Source organism: Schistocerca nitens, chromosome 5 (genome assembly GCF_023898315.1).
Source record: "Schistocerca nitens isolate TAMUIC-IGC-003100 chromosome 5, iqSchNite1.1, whole genome shotgun sequence".
NCBI lineage: Eukaryota > Metazoa > Arthropoda > Insecta > Orthoptera > Acrididae > Schistocerca > Schistocerca nitens.
In genome coordinates this window covers 411,782,072-411,797,302 of record NC_064618.1, presented here as the reverse complement: position 1 = coordinate 411,797,302, position 15,231 = coordinate 411,782,072, and the positions used below count along the sequence as shown (strand labels likewise).

At 39.9% G+C, this 15,231-nt stretch overlaps 1 protein-coding gene across 1 annotated transcript in view; it reads right to left on the bottom strand.

Annotated features, from left to right (window-relative positions):
• LOC126260500 (facilitated trehalose transporter Tret1-like) overlaps positions 1-15,231 on the bottom strand; it is a 504,093-nt gene that overhangs the window by 100,768 nt on the left and 388,094 nt on the right. Inside the window, exon 6 of the mRNA XM_049957830.1 lies at positions 12,053-12,255. Within this exon, the coding sequence (XP_049813787.1) occupies positions 12,053-12,255 (203 nt within the window). The remainder of the gene's footprint in view (positions 1-12,052; positions 12,256-15,231) is intronic.

Below are 15,231 nucleotides of genomic sequence, written 5' to 3'. Positions count from 1 at the left end.
CACATTTTAAAAAGAACCCCTCTAAATAAAAAACTTGGCATGCGCCCAGTATATTTATTGGGGTATTTCAAATCGATCATGTAGCAATTTCATGCCCTAACTATAAAGAAATTTTAAATGTCCAAATTAGGAGAGGGGATAATATAGATGCTGAACATTATTTAATGTGAATAAAAGTAAAACTTCAACCTCAAAAAATATTCAAAACAAAAAATGTTATTTCAAAATTTGACACTGCTAAAATAACCCCATCTCTAACAAGCGAACTTGACAAAAAACTATCCAACTATTGGCAAAGTCTAAAAGAAAAGTTCATCAAAACAGCATAAAATTTAATTCCGCTTCGAAAGAAACAAAAACACTCTTGGTGGATAGCGGATTTTGAAACAGCAGTAAAGTCTAGGCATGGGGCATTCAAAAATTGGAATAGTAACAAAACTGAAAATACGTATAGCACCTTACTAACTGCAAGAAAAGAAACATCTAAATTAATCCGACAGATTAAAAGAAACTATGAAAATGCCCAACCTTTAGAAATCGAAAAAAGACTTCCAAAAGAACAATCCAAGGAACTTTTATAAAACATTCAAAACAAAACTAACTGGTTACCAACCTCAAAGTCTTTGCTTCAAAAATGAAATGACTGTTTGGCTCTTAACAATCAGGGAAATGGTAAGATGCTTGCTAATTATTTTGAAAAACTATTAAACTGTCCAGAACCAGCGAATAAATTCCAACCACAGCAAACTAATAACACCAACCCCAACTTCAAAGAACCTGACGAAATCTACATCTACATCTCCATCTGCATGTACGTGATTACTCTGATATTCACAATAAAGTGCCTGGCAGAGGGTTCAATGAACCACCTTCAAACTGAGAAGATCCCGTCGCAACGAAAAACGCCTTTGTTTTAATGATTGCCTCTCCAATTTACGTATCATGTCTGTGACACTATCTCCCCTATTTCGCGATTGTACAAAAGAAGCTGCCCTTCTTTGTACTCTTTCGATGTCATCCGTCAGTCCCACCTGATGCGGATCCCACACCGCACAGCAATACTCCAGAATAGGGCGGACAAGCGTAGTGTAAGTAGTCCCTTTGGTAGACCTGTTGCACCTTCTAAGTGTTCTGCCAATGAATCGCAGTCTTTGGTTTGCTCTATCCACAATATTATCTATGTGATCGTTCCAATTTAGGTTATATGTAATTGTTATCACTAAGTATTTAGTTGAATTTACAGCCCTCTGATTTGTGTGACTTATCGCGTAATCAAAATTTAGCTGATTTCTTTTAGTATTCATGTGAATAACTTCACACTTTTCTTTATTCAGGGTCAATTGCCACTTTTCGCACCATACAGATATCTTATCTAAATCATTTTGCAAGTCGTTTTGATCATCTGATCGAAATAATTAAACAAATTAAGAGACTTAAAAACAATAAAGCATCAGGAGGAGACGGTATAATTGCATAACTACTAAAACCAGCTGGCCCTAACACTATAAGAGAGATCACTCAACTAATAGGACATACCTGGCAAGCTGAGAAAATACCTGAGGACTGGTAAACTGCCTTAATTCAAACATTGCATAAAAGAGGGGATAGAACCGATGCTAATAATTACCGAGGAATCAAATGGTTCAAATGGCTCTGAGCACTATGCGACTTAACTTCTGAGGTCATCAGTCGCCTAGAACTTAGAACTAATTAAACATAACTAACCTAAGGACATCACACACATCCATGCCCGAGGCAGGATTCGAACCTGCGACCGTAGCGGTCGCTCGACTCCAGACTGTAGCGCCTAGAACCGCACGGCCACTGCGGCCGGCTAACCGAGGAATCTCTCTTCTCCCTGTCACATACAAAATTCTCTCGCATTATTTACTTGATCGAGTCCAAGAACAGTTATAACCTAAAATTGGTGAATACCAAGCAGGCTTTACACCAAACATATCCTGTTTGGAACAAATTCTAGATTTAAAACTCATCCTTAGCACCAAAGGATTTCTGGTAACAATATTGTATGTAAATTTGTGCATTTTAAAAAAGCCTAGAAGTTAGTTAAGCGTGATTGTCTTTCCCAAATTTTAGAGGAGCAAGGGCTAGATAATAAAACTCTAACATTGATTAAGGAAACGTTAACTGACACTAGCACTGAAGTTAAATTAATGGGAGAAATTTCTGAACCATTCGATATAAAGACTGGTGTTAGACAGGGAGATGGACTCCTCACGCTACTGTTTAACTGTGTTTTGGAAAAGGTGATTGCAGAATGGTGAGAGCAAAAGTCTAGTCAAAATGTAGATCAATCAATCAAGTTAGGCAGAAGTAATATTAGACTGCCTCACCTTTGCAGATGATCTGTCAATTTTAACTGGGGATATTACCACAGCTCAAAAACAAGTTGAAATTCTTAAAGAAGTTGCAGAAAAAGTAGGACTGCAAACACCATTCGAAAAAAGGGAATATATAAAATACAGCAAACAAGCAACAAAGTTTTTGAACACAAAATATGAAAAAAATAAAAAGGATTTCTCATTTCAAATAGTTGGGGGAAATCATACAAGAAAACGATCTGGAAAAAGCTGCAGACGAAGATCGCTGTCAAAAAATGGCAACTGCATTCAGATTAATACAAAATATTTACAATAAAAATTATTACATAATTACATATTACATAATACTATCAATCATGGAAGAGTGTAATGTGAAACAAATTACCCCAGGTGGACAATCCACCGCACCAAGGTGCGCAAGCAGACTATCGGATTCTGGGGAGTCTGCAGCATTGCACAGAGATGAATCGGGACATGATAAGACATCAAGCAAATTGAAATGTAAAAAAACAAGTTACATAGCTACTTTCAATGTAAACTCTCTTTTAAAAACAGGAAAATTAAAACATCTTACAGATACCCTCAAACATCATAGAATACTCATAACATCACTACAAGAAACTCGATACATAGATGAAAACAATTTTGATTCCGGAGGTTTCAGAATATACAAAGGAAAGGTAGGCAAAAGAATAATGAAAAACACACCCCCACCTCGGAACGGGCTTTATAATAGATAAAAGTATTTTAGACCCCATTATCAGCTTTCAATCACAATCGGAAAGACTCTCCACACTCACTTTTAAATCTGCTAATAGAGTATACACAATTGTGAATGCACATGCCCCCATAAATGAAGACAATAGGAAAAATAAGGAAAAGGTGGAACGTTTTTGGGAACAACTAGATGACGCGGTGCAAAAGATCCCAGACAAACACATCATACTTACGGGGGACTTCAATGCTCAAGTAGGAAAAGAGAAGAAATACAAAAATATTGTTGGAAACTACCCAGCGCACAATAGAACTAACCAAAATGGAGTCAGATTAGTAGAACTCTGCCAAGCGCATGGCTTGATCCTGAAATCCACAGCCTTTAAGAGACTACCCAGAAAACAGAAGACATGGACCTCACCAAACCCACACTTGGGTGAATTTCAACTTGATCATGTGGCGATAAAATGGAAACACCATACAGAAATACAAAATGTCAAAGTACTCAGAGGAGCAAACTTGGATTCTGATCACTATCTTTCTAAAATAAAACTCAAAATTATCCCCAAAAGGAAAGATAGAAACAGTAAACCCAAAAGCAGAAGATACGATCCAGAAAAGATAATGAATTCGGAGTTTCCCCTCGCGACTCAAGATATAAGGAACCAAAATTGGGATCAAATGAAGGAAAGCCTACTAACCAAAGCTGAACAAATAGCACCTATAACCAAAATCAAAAAACACGCATGGTGGACAGAGGAATGTGACAAACTTATTGAGCAAAGAAAGAAAGCATGGCAACAGATGCAATCTCAGAAAAATGAATATAATAGGCAAAATTTCCTGAGTGTAAGAAAACTAGTGAGTAAAAACCTCAAAAGAATTAAAAAAGCACAAGAAGATCAACTCCTTTTGCAGATCAACGAAGATTTCAACAAAAACAAGACTAGGAGCTTTTACAGAACTTTTAAACAAAAAATAACCAAGTACAGCCCACCGACACTCCAATTACAAGATAAAAATGGTAATATTGCACACAACAACAGGGATAACTGCAAAATTTTGAGGGAATATTTCAGAAACCTTCTCAACTGTAAAGAACCAATTGAAAAAATGGATTTCAGCAACTCAACTTCAACAAGTCCTAACTCAGAACCACCCACCGTCGAGGAACTACAATCAATCATTTTGAATCTCAAAAACTATAAGGCTTCGGGAGAGAACCAAATTACAGCTGAACTGTGGAAAAATGTCAATAGAAATGCCATAGAATCTCTCCAAAACATATTTGAAGAAATATGGAAAACAGAAAGAATTCCGGATGAATGGAAGATGGCCCTCATTCACGCAATTCATAAGAGGGGATCCAGAACAGACCCCAACAATTACAGAGGGATTTCGCTCCTTGACGTAACATACAAAATACTGTCTAAAGTCCTTTTGAACAGAGCAGAACCCCAGCTAGATTGTCAACTTGGAGAATACCAGGCAGGCTTCAGAAAGGGAAGATCCTGCCCAGAACAAATTCTAAACCTCAAAAATCTTATGGCCTACCAAAAATCGAGAGCAAAAGCGTATGTCATCACATTCATTGACTTTCAAAAGGCGTACGACTCCATAGACAGGGAATCTCTAATCTCCATATTAAAAGAATTGAACCTAGACAATAAAACTACAAACCTAATTAGAGAAACCATCACCAACACATACTCCAAAATTAAATTTATGGGAGAACTCTCAGACCTATTTGAGATAAAAATTGGAGTACGACAAGGTGATGGACTCTCTCCATTGCATTTAACTGTGCCCTAGAAAAAATAGTAAGAGAATGGAACAAGAAAATCAATAGTGGAATCCGACTAGGAACAAAAAACAAAGGCATCAAGGTTAATTGCCTAGCATTTGCAGATGATATGGCCCTACTAGCTGAAACATGGGGAGAAGCCAAAGAACAGATCCTCGAATTACAGAAACAAGCAGAGAAAATAGGCCTTAAAATTTCTTTTGAAAAAACCAAAATAATCACAAATATAAAAAAGCCAATGAAATATCTTAAAGTAAGAGACCAAAAGATCGAAATTGTTAAAGAATTCAAATATCTTGGTGAATGGATTAGCTGGAACGCCCTTGAGAAAAAAGCAATAGAATTAAGAAGAAACAAAGTTGAACTAGCCTTTCAGCTTACTAAAAATACTTATAATAAAAAGTCCCTCTCATGGAATTCAAAAATAAAACATTACAACACTGTCATTAAACCAGAAGCACTATATGCAGCTGAGACATTATCTATTACTAACCATGGCCCAATTGAAAGGCTAGAGATCGAAGAAAGAAAAATATTGAGAAAAATTTTAGGCCCCAAATTTCATAACGACAAACTAATTCATACCAAAAATGAAACACTCTACAAAACCACAGAAAAACTTTCGGATACAATGAGGAAAAGAAGAATTGAGTTTTATGGGCACATTCTCAGAATGAACCCAAATAGACTTACAAAAAGAATGTTTGACTACTTCAGGAATAAAAAATCCAAACCAAATTGGTTTATCCAAACAGAGAAAGACTTAAGAGAACTACACATCACAGAAAAAATGCTCACAGACAGGACCGCAAAAATGATAAGCAAAGACAGAAAAGAGGGATTCCAGCTCCAAAATAGGAAGAAAAGAACGATTGTCATCTCTGATGAGGAAAGAAAAGCAAGATCAGAAAGAATGAAGCAGTACTGGGCGAAAAGAAAGGCACAGAACACACAGAAGTGATTGATTCAACGTACCCCAAAGTTGGGTGAAACGAAGAAGAAGAAGAAGAAGAAGAAAAATTACTTCCTAAATTCAGTAAACTTAGACATTACAGCACTGTAATCAAACCTGGATGTCTTTATGGAGCAGAAACTTTAATTTTGAATTAGAAAGAGGAATACTGAAGAAATTCAAAAGAAAGAAAAAAAGAAAAGTTATTAGGAAAATATTAGGCCCAAAAATTACTGATGGAGAAACTTATAGACTGAGAAGTAATTAGGAAATAGAAGAATACACGGACATACATGATAACATGAGAAAACGAAGACTTAAATTTTATGGGCACATGAAAACATTAAAAGAATGGCACCCATTAGACAGACAAAACAAATAGCAGAATTCTATGAAAACAGAGGTAACGCCAAAACTGAGTCAATTATATGGATAGCTGCGATTAGTGAAGATCGTAAAGTAGGCGGTATAATTCAGGCAGACGTTACAGGTAGAAAAACAATCAGGAAAAAGATATTTGCTTGGAAAGTTGGTCAGAGGGAAATTAGAAAATGGAGTGGAACACCGTGGTCTGATGAAAGAAAGAGACTTCATTCTGAGAGGATGAAAGAAATCTGGACACAAAGGAAGGCCACCCATCAAAAGAGACGTTGATGAATTCTACCTCGTGTGGTTCTATTGGGCAAATATATATATATATATATATATATATATATATATATATATATATATATATATATATATATGTATATATATAATCAACGTCTCTTTTGATGGGTGGCCTTCCTTTGTGTCCAGATTTCTTTCATCCTCTCAGAATGAAGTCTCTTCCTTTCATCAGACAGCTCATGTTTTTATAATTCCTTTGTGTCCTGATACTATGTGTTACATTTCGCTTGTTTCTCAATATGCCATTAACTGTGAAAATAGTACTTACGACAGCAGCTAAATCAGTTGTTAGTTTCATGTCACGTCGTTAGAACCTAATTAAATGATTCCAGAATGAGATTTTCACTCTGCAGCGGAGTGTGCGCTGATATGAAACTTCCTGGCAGATTAAAACTGTGTGCCCGACCGAGACTCGAACTCGGGACCTTTGCCTTTCGCGGGCAAGTGCTCTACCATCTGAGCTACCGAAGCACGACTCACGCCCGGTACTCACAGCTTTACTTCTGCCAGTATCTCGTCTCCTACCTTCCAAACTTTACAGAAGCTCTCCTGCGAACCTTGCAGAACTAGCACTCCTGAAAGAAAGGATATTGCTTAGCTACAGCTTAGGGGATGTTTCCAGAATGACATTTTCACTCTGCAGCGGAGTGTGCGCTGATAGGAATCTGCCAGGAAGTTTCATAATTAAATGATGTTTGCAACAATAAATTTGCTGACCAACAAACGATATGAAACTGTGTCGTCCTGCCTTTTGTCTTGGTTCATTACTTGATGAAAATTGTTTTTCCTAAAAGAAAATTTTCTCTGCCTGGATAATCATTAATTTTTTTTACTCTAAATATTTCACAAGATGTCGAATTAGCTTGTTACTTTCACATCAACAAGTGAATCTAGAACTGTGGAAGCAAGTATAACATCTTATTACTTAGTAGCAAAGACTCTGGCTGCGCACATGAAGCACTAAGTATATACAGCCATACGACTTGTGTGAGATAATGGTAATTTTTTTTACAGGTCAATGCATATAGTTATCATTAAAATTTGGAGAACAAAGTTAGGTAAATGAATAGCATAACTTTCATTTAAGTTAAACGAATTAAGCAGCATACGCCATGACAATTCTCAGAAAGCACGAATCTTGTCTGACCCATATTTAATGGGCAGTTTGACTGACAACTCTTGGTATTGATGGAAGCTGTGAGCTATCTTGCTGCCCAGACCGCGTAACTGAAGTACCAGTTCCACATGAGCTATGACAGCATGTCTGCTTCTCAACTGCAGCACCAGTACGGTACGAACTGCCTGACCGCAAAGTAGTTCGGCGCGAGCTACAGCCACTTGTTGCCCACCTGACTCCATCACCAGCTGGGGTGAGCTACATTTCCTGTGTGACCTTTCCTCGCATTTCCCATTGTTCCCCTTAAACAATAACTCCATACCAAAACATCTGTCCTTATCAGCTTAATATCATGTAGGAAGTCGATGGTAGCTCGTACCCGTCTCCTGATAGTGGTAGCTCACTTCAACCTGGTACTGCAGTCGGACGGCCTTACGTCTATCTCATGTGTCCACAAGGCCTGTAGGGTAAATAAGGGTTGTGAACAGCGTCAGATGTTGAGTCATCAGTGTGAAGGGCATGGGGATGCTGTGTATTCGAGTGAGATGGCGTTGCCACCATTTGATTGAGTCTGAAAGGGACCTCGCTCGAAGTCTCCATTTAGTTGGCTGATTTATGAGGCCTTTAGATGTGACAGAGGCCCGATGCTAAACTGCATGTCAACGTCATCGAAGTTCTGGTCGACCACCCCCGGCCACCACAAGGGAGGATCACCTTATTCTACATATAGTAATCCCTTCACATCTGATCCTGCCAACCAAGAACAAGTAATGGAAACTCTACTACATTGTGAGCCATTTCACAGCATTGGTCAGAGGCTAGCAGCAACCAGGCTACAGTATTACCATCCCATGCACACACCACAACAAAAATGGCTGCATTTGGAAGGTACCTTGATTGAAAGACATGAACTGCTGACGATAGCTTTGCACTGTGTTTAGCAATGAATCGCGATTCGGCGCTACCCCTCATGACTATTGTCAGTGAATAGGCCGGTGACCTAGAAGAGGTCCCATTGTTCCAATGTTTTGGAGAGGCACAATGGTGTTATGCCTGTTATCATGGTGTGGGGAGCCATCAGGTAAGACATCAGGTCACGGATAGTAGTGACTGAGGGAATTCTGTTGGCACAACGGTACATCACGGACATTCTGCGTCTTCATGTGTTATCTCTCACGTAACAGTATCACAGCCCCATTTTACAGCAGGACTATGCTTGTCCACACATGGCATGTATCTCTTTGAACTGTCTGCATGATATTGAGGTGCTCGTGTGGCCAGCAAGATCCCCAGATGCGTCTCTAACAGAACGTGTGGAACCAGCTCATATGTCAACTCTGTCCCAGCGACAGTATGGAGGGTATCAAGGGCTAGTTACAGCAGTTGTGGGCACAGACCTTGAATGGAGAGCAAATTGTCTGACTGCAGTGAGATCCCTTGGCTGACAGTAACAATGTTTGATTGACAAATAATTCACATTGTCCAGAACACATACACAATTGATGTCAAGCAGCTAATTGTTTACACTGTGCCGCTACATATGCATTGCAGACGTCTCTTTCTGTAAGAATGGACACAGCAGGCAGAAAGACATCTGAATGAAGTGTTCAGTTTTTTTCCTTTCTTTATGGCTGGTGTATCTCCATTTTGATCTGAACTACCAATTTGCCAATTTAACAGGCTGCTGTGCCACTTCGCCAGTTTTATATTCAATTGTACTACCTGTCTTTCCAATCTGCCAATTATACGGCTAATTTCTGGATTAGGTATCCTACCAATTTGGCAGTTTGTTCCCAGTTTTTCTGGCCAATTTGCCAATATTACCAATTTGCAGATAGGGACCAACACTTAGCTAAATTAGTTAAGGCTGTCTCTCTACAGAGCATGTATCTAGAATGGAGAGCACGTTGCCTGAAAACAGTGGGGCAGTCGGCTGGGAGCGTGATGATGTTCACCCTTTGCAATTGCCTGAGTGCAAAATGGGGGAGGGAGGTCAGTGATATTGAATATGACAAGGACAATTGCCTCAGAACTGGAAAAGCTGGCACCAGAATGTGTTGACATAGCGAGTTACTAGAATGCTGACACCAAAAGAAATGCTGACTTCAGCAATTATGGGCAGAAAGAGCAGTGCCCTCCTACTCAACATGTCACAGACATCCTGTATCTTTATATGTTGTCTCTCATGCACCAGTATCGTGGCCTGCATCCTTATGTGTTGACTCTCATGCAACAGCATCGTGGCGTCATTTTGCAGGGGAAAGTGCTCGTCCATCCATGGCATGTGTCCTAACGAACTGTGCGTCATGCTGAGATACTCTTGTGGCCAACAACATCCACAGATCTGTCTCTGATAGAACATGTACAGGAGCAGCTGGGATGTCTGCTCCATTCAGTGTCAGTATCCAAGAGAACAAGGGCTAGTTACAGCAGCTGCGGTCCAACTTTCCTCAGCAGCGGATGCAATGGTTTTATGGCAGCATTCTCAATCCAATCAGGGCATATGTTCAGGGCAGAGGGGTTGCAACGTTGCACTGATAAGTGGGCTCATAAGTTATTTCGAAATCAGACTCGATTTTGTAACGACTGAAATAACATGGAATATCCTTTCATACAGAGAACTTTCATTTCGTTCCCTCGTCCCCTACTGGATAGTTCAAATGGCTCTAAGCACTATGGGACTTAACATCTGAGGTCATCAGTCCCCTAGACTTACAAGGGAACCTTCCTATCGCATCCCCCTCAGATTTAGTTATACGTTGGCACAGTGGATAGGCCTTGAAAAACTGAACACAGATCAATCGAGAAAACAGGAAGAAGTTGTGTGGAACTATGAAAAAAATAAGCAAAATATACAAAGTGAGTAGTCCTTGCGCAAGATATGCAACATCAAGGATGGTGCGAGCTTAGGAGCGCCGTGGTCCGTGGTTAGCGTGAGCAGCTGCGGAATGAGAGGTCCTTGCTTCAAGTCTTCCCTCGAGTGAAAAGTTTCCTTTCTTTATTTTCGCAAAGTTATGATCTGTACGTTCGTTCATTGACGTCTCTGTTCACTGTAATAAGTTTAGTGTTTGTGTTTTGCGACCGCACCGCAAAACCGTGCGATTAGTAGGCAAAAGGACGTGTCTCTCCTAAGCGAACCGAAAACATTTCATCGCAAGGTCATAGGTCAACCGGTTCCTCCACAGGAAAACACGTCTGATATATTCTATACGACAATGGTGACGGCACGTGCGTCACATGACAGGAATATGTTGTCGACCCACCTAGCTTGTACACTTGGCGAATCGGTCAAAAGATTCTTCTACCTTGCCCGATTTAGGTTTTCTTGTGGATGTGATAATCACTCCCAAAAAAGTGATGAAAACATAAGAGTTTGTCACATAAACTGCAACAAATGAATGCAACAGTTTCAAAGTCGGACAATTTTCCCTGTGCTCTGTCAAAACATATGTTTTTAACGTTTTCAAATTTTTCCGTGTGTAGACAGTCAAATCCTGCATATGTCCAAGAAAATCTGAATATGTCATGGAATTTTCGAGAGCGAAGTTGATTATGTGTGAGTGCCTGAACTTTGATAATTGACACACGATCACGTAAACAATACTGCTCTGTGTACTGTGCAGCTTCGCAAAATCATAGAATCTTTTCACAAATTATTTAACTTGCCGTCCCCATACTACGGCGCAGTTTCCTCGCATCGGACGGACGGACGGACAGATAATAATTGTCTGAAAATAAAAAAATTAAACTTCTCACTTGAGGGAAGAATTGAACCAAGGACCTCTCGTTCCGCCGCTCCTGAGCTCACATTATGCTTGATGTTGCCTATCTTGCGCATGGACTACTCAGTTTGTATTTTTTGCTTATTTTTTTCATAGTTCCACACAACTTCTTCCTGTTTTCTTGATTGATCTGTTTTCAGTTTTTCAAGGCCTATCCACTGTGCCAACTTATAACTAAATCTGAAGGGGGTGCGATGGGGAGGTTCCCTTGTTAGAATTACTTAAACCTAACCAACCTAAGGACATCGCACACATCCATGCCCGAGGCAGGACTTGAACCTACGGCCGTAGCAGCAGCGCGGTTCCGGACTGAAGTGCCTAGAACCTCTAGGCACTTCACATTTTTTTTTGTCCGGATGTTTGTTTCCGCTATGCTACCGTGTTCTATCTCTTGTAACACAGGCAGGACCTACTCACGTCATTATCGAGCGATAGAAGATGAACTTCTGGAAAGCCATGTGACAGTTCCTTCTAATTTGTAGTCTTTAATTTTTTGCGGGCAATAGGATCCGGCGATTTAAGTAGTAATAGTGTTTGATGGCCAGTAAATATTGTAACTGTAAAAGAGTTTATTTATCACGGTAGGTTATAGCAGTCAGGAATGTACAGGTGAGAGTATACGCAGTAGGCCCAGTAGAGTGGCCGGCGAGCCAGCAGGTGGAGGAGACTCACCGGCGCCTCGAGCAGACCCCCGGATGCCCCCGCGAGCGCGAGCCCGGCGTACAGCATGCCGACCGACTGCGCGAAGTGGAAGAGCAGCCAGGCGGCGGCCAGCGGCAGGTTGACCAGCATCATGGCCGGCCGGCGCCCGATGGGTGTCGACAGCGGGCCCGACAGCAGGCAGCCCAGCGGCACGCAGATCAGGTTGATGCTGCCTGCCGGCACACGAGTCACCAGCTGCGGCTCAGACACTCGACTGATGCAGTGTCATTAGGGGCTACGTCCAGAAAATAGAATAGCTAATTCACAGGATAAAATTACAGCCATATGGTCAGTTGAGAAGGAAGTGTCTGGTCAGCAGCACAAGGTCGATGATATAAAGTCAGTTCGCGGTAATAATATTTCTGTTACTGATAAATCAGATATATGTACAGTATTTAACAACCATTTTCTGAGCATTGCTGGTGAATTAAATAAAAAATTAGTTTCTACAGGAAATCATATAAATTTCTTAGCAAATGCCTTTCCGAGATTGATGTCTGAAATACTCCTCTGTGATACAGTCAAGAGGGAGATTGATTCAATAATTAAATCACTGAAGACTAAGGACTCTCACGGTTAAGATGGAGTGTCTAGCAGAATATTAAAGTTTTATTGATTGGCGACTCCATAGTGTCCTGTGCACTACGACCAGATAATGGGTATACTTGGAAGGAGAGACAGCATTGGTCGTATAGTTTTGTTTATTATCGCAAAATCGATTTTCGGTCACTTCGTGACCATCTTCAGTGCTGTAATATATAACTTAAATTAGTAAGCACTGGTGTCAATAAGCATTACGGCGATAGTCTATGTGATCGCCGTAATGCTTATTGACACCAGTGCTTACTAATTTAAGTTATATATTACAGCACTGAAGATGGTCACGAAGTGACCGAAAATCGATTTTGCGATAATAAACAAAACTATACGACCAATGCTGTCTCTCCTTCCAAGAATATTAAAGTACTGTGCTGCACATGTTAGCCCTGTATTTAGCCATATTTGGTTCAAATGGCTCTGAGCACTATGGGACTTAACAGCTATGGTCATCAGTCCCCTAGAACTTAGAACTACTTAAACCTAACTACCCTAAGGACATCACACACATCCACGCCCGAGGCAGAATTCGAACCTGCGACCGTAACAGTCGCGCGGTTCCGGACTGAGCGCCTAGAACCGCGAGACCACCGCGGCCGGCATTTAGCCATATTTGTAATTTTTCCCTTAGGGATGGTCAGTTTCCTGAGCGATTAAGGTATTCAGTAGTAACGCCGCTTTATAAAAAGGATGAAAGGGATAATGTAGATAATTTTAGACCTATTTCTATGCAAACAGTGTTTGCAAAAGCTATCGAAAAGGCTGTGTATGTAAGGTTAATTGATCATTTTATATCACACGATTTGCTATCAAATGTACAGTTCGGCTTTAGAAGTCGTTTGACAACTGAAAATGCTATATTCTCTTTTCTCTGTGAGGTACTGGATGGGCTAAACAAAAAGTTTCGAACACTTGGCATATTTTTTGATTTAACTAAGGCATTTGACTGTGTTGATCTCACAATATTGCTCCAGAAGTTGGACCATTACGGAATAAGGGGAGTAGCTCACAATTGGTTCACCTCTTACTATAACAACAGGCATCAAAAGTTCATTATTCACAATGTTGATAATGGCTGTGATGTCGGATCTGAGTGGGGTACTGTCAAGTGGGGGGTGCCCCAGGGATCAGTGTTGGGGCCGCTCCTTTTCCTCATTTATATAAATGATATGTCCTCTAGTATTATGGGTAACTCTGAAATATTTCTGTTTGCTAGTAAAGGATGTTGTGTGCAACATTGACTCGGTTTCAAATAGTGCAGTACATGACCTCAGTTCATGGCTTGTAGAAAATAAACTAATGTTAAATCACAGTAAGACTCAGTTTTTTCAGTTTCTAACACACACAATTCAACAAAACCTGACGTTTTAATCTCACAGAACGGGCATATGATTTGTGAAACTGAACAGTTCAAATTTCTAGGTGTTCAGATAGATAGTAAGCTGTCATGGAAAGCCCACGTTCAGGATCTTGTTCAAAGACTTAATACTGCCATTTTACTGTTCGAACAGTATCAAAAGTGAGTGATACTTCGACACGTAAATTAGTCTACTTTGCTTATTTTAATTCACTTATGTCGTATGGTATTATGTTTTGGGGTAGCTCTTCCCATTGTAGAAGGATATTTTTGGCTCAGAAACGGGCGGTTCGGGCAATAAGAAGTGTGAGTTCACGAACCTCTTGTCGACCTCTGTTCACGAGTCTGGGTATTTTGACATTGGCCTCTCAATATGTATATTCCTTATTGTCGTTTCTTATCCCCAAGAATAAGCAGCTTTCACTCGGTTAATACTCGGCAGAAATCAAACCTCCTTAACTCTTGTGCAAAGAGGTGTGCAATATACTGCTGCATCCATTTTCAATAAGCTGCCACTCGAATTTAAAAATCTTAGCAGTAATCCACGCGATTTCAAATTGAAACTGAAGAGTTTCCTCATGGGTCACTCCTTCTATTCTGTCGAGGAGTTCCTTGAAAAATTAAGTTGATTCTTATTGTATTGCTGATAGCGTTTATTTAAACTTATGGACTGACTTTTTTTCAGGTTCATGAACATTTATTTTTATCTGTTATTACTTTTATGTTGTAAGTTCATGTACTGACACGTTCCATGACCTTGAAGATTTGCTCCTCAATTTGGTCCTACGGAACTTGACGTGTAAATAAATCGCAGGTGGCACTATGCCACGGAGAGCTGAGTGTGCGTTAAATTAAAGGTAACAGACTAAAAAACCAAACTCATGGCCTATTATTTCTTTATACTTACACCTGTGAGTTCATAAGTGAGTATGACTCCGGTTTTCAGTACTTTGAAACACCCCTCTTGATATGAAAACTGACCTCTAGGTGGAGAAATGCAATATGTTTATCTTAGTAGTTACAGGAAATTTACAAAAAAGCACAAGGGAATAATTAAAGGGGCATTAACATTACCTAAACAAAGAGAAAACTGAAACCATAATCCTTACAACAGATATATTGTACTGGACAGTGACTGGAGCTCTTGCACTGAGTGGCCCATCAGCATGTTATGTGTTACCAGATACAATAATAT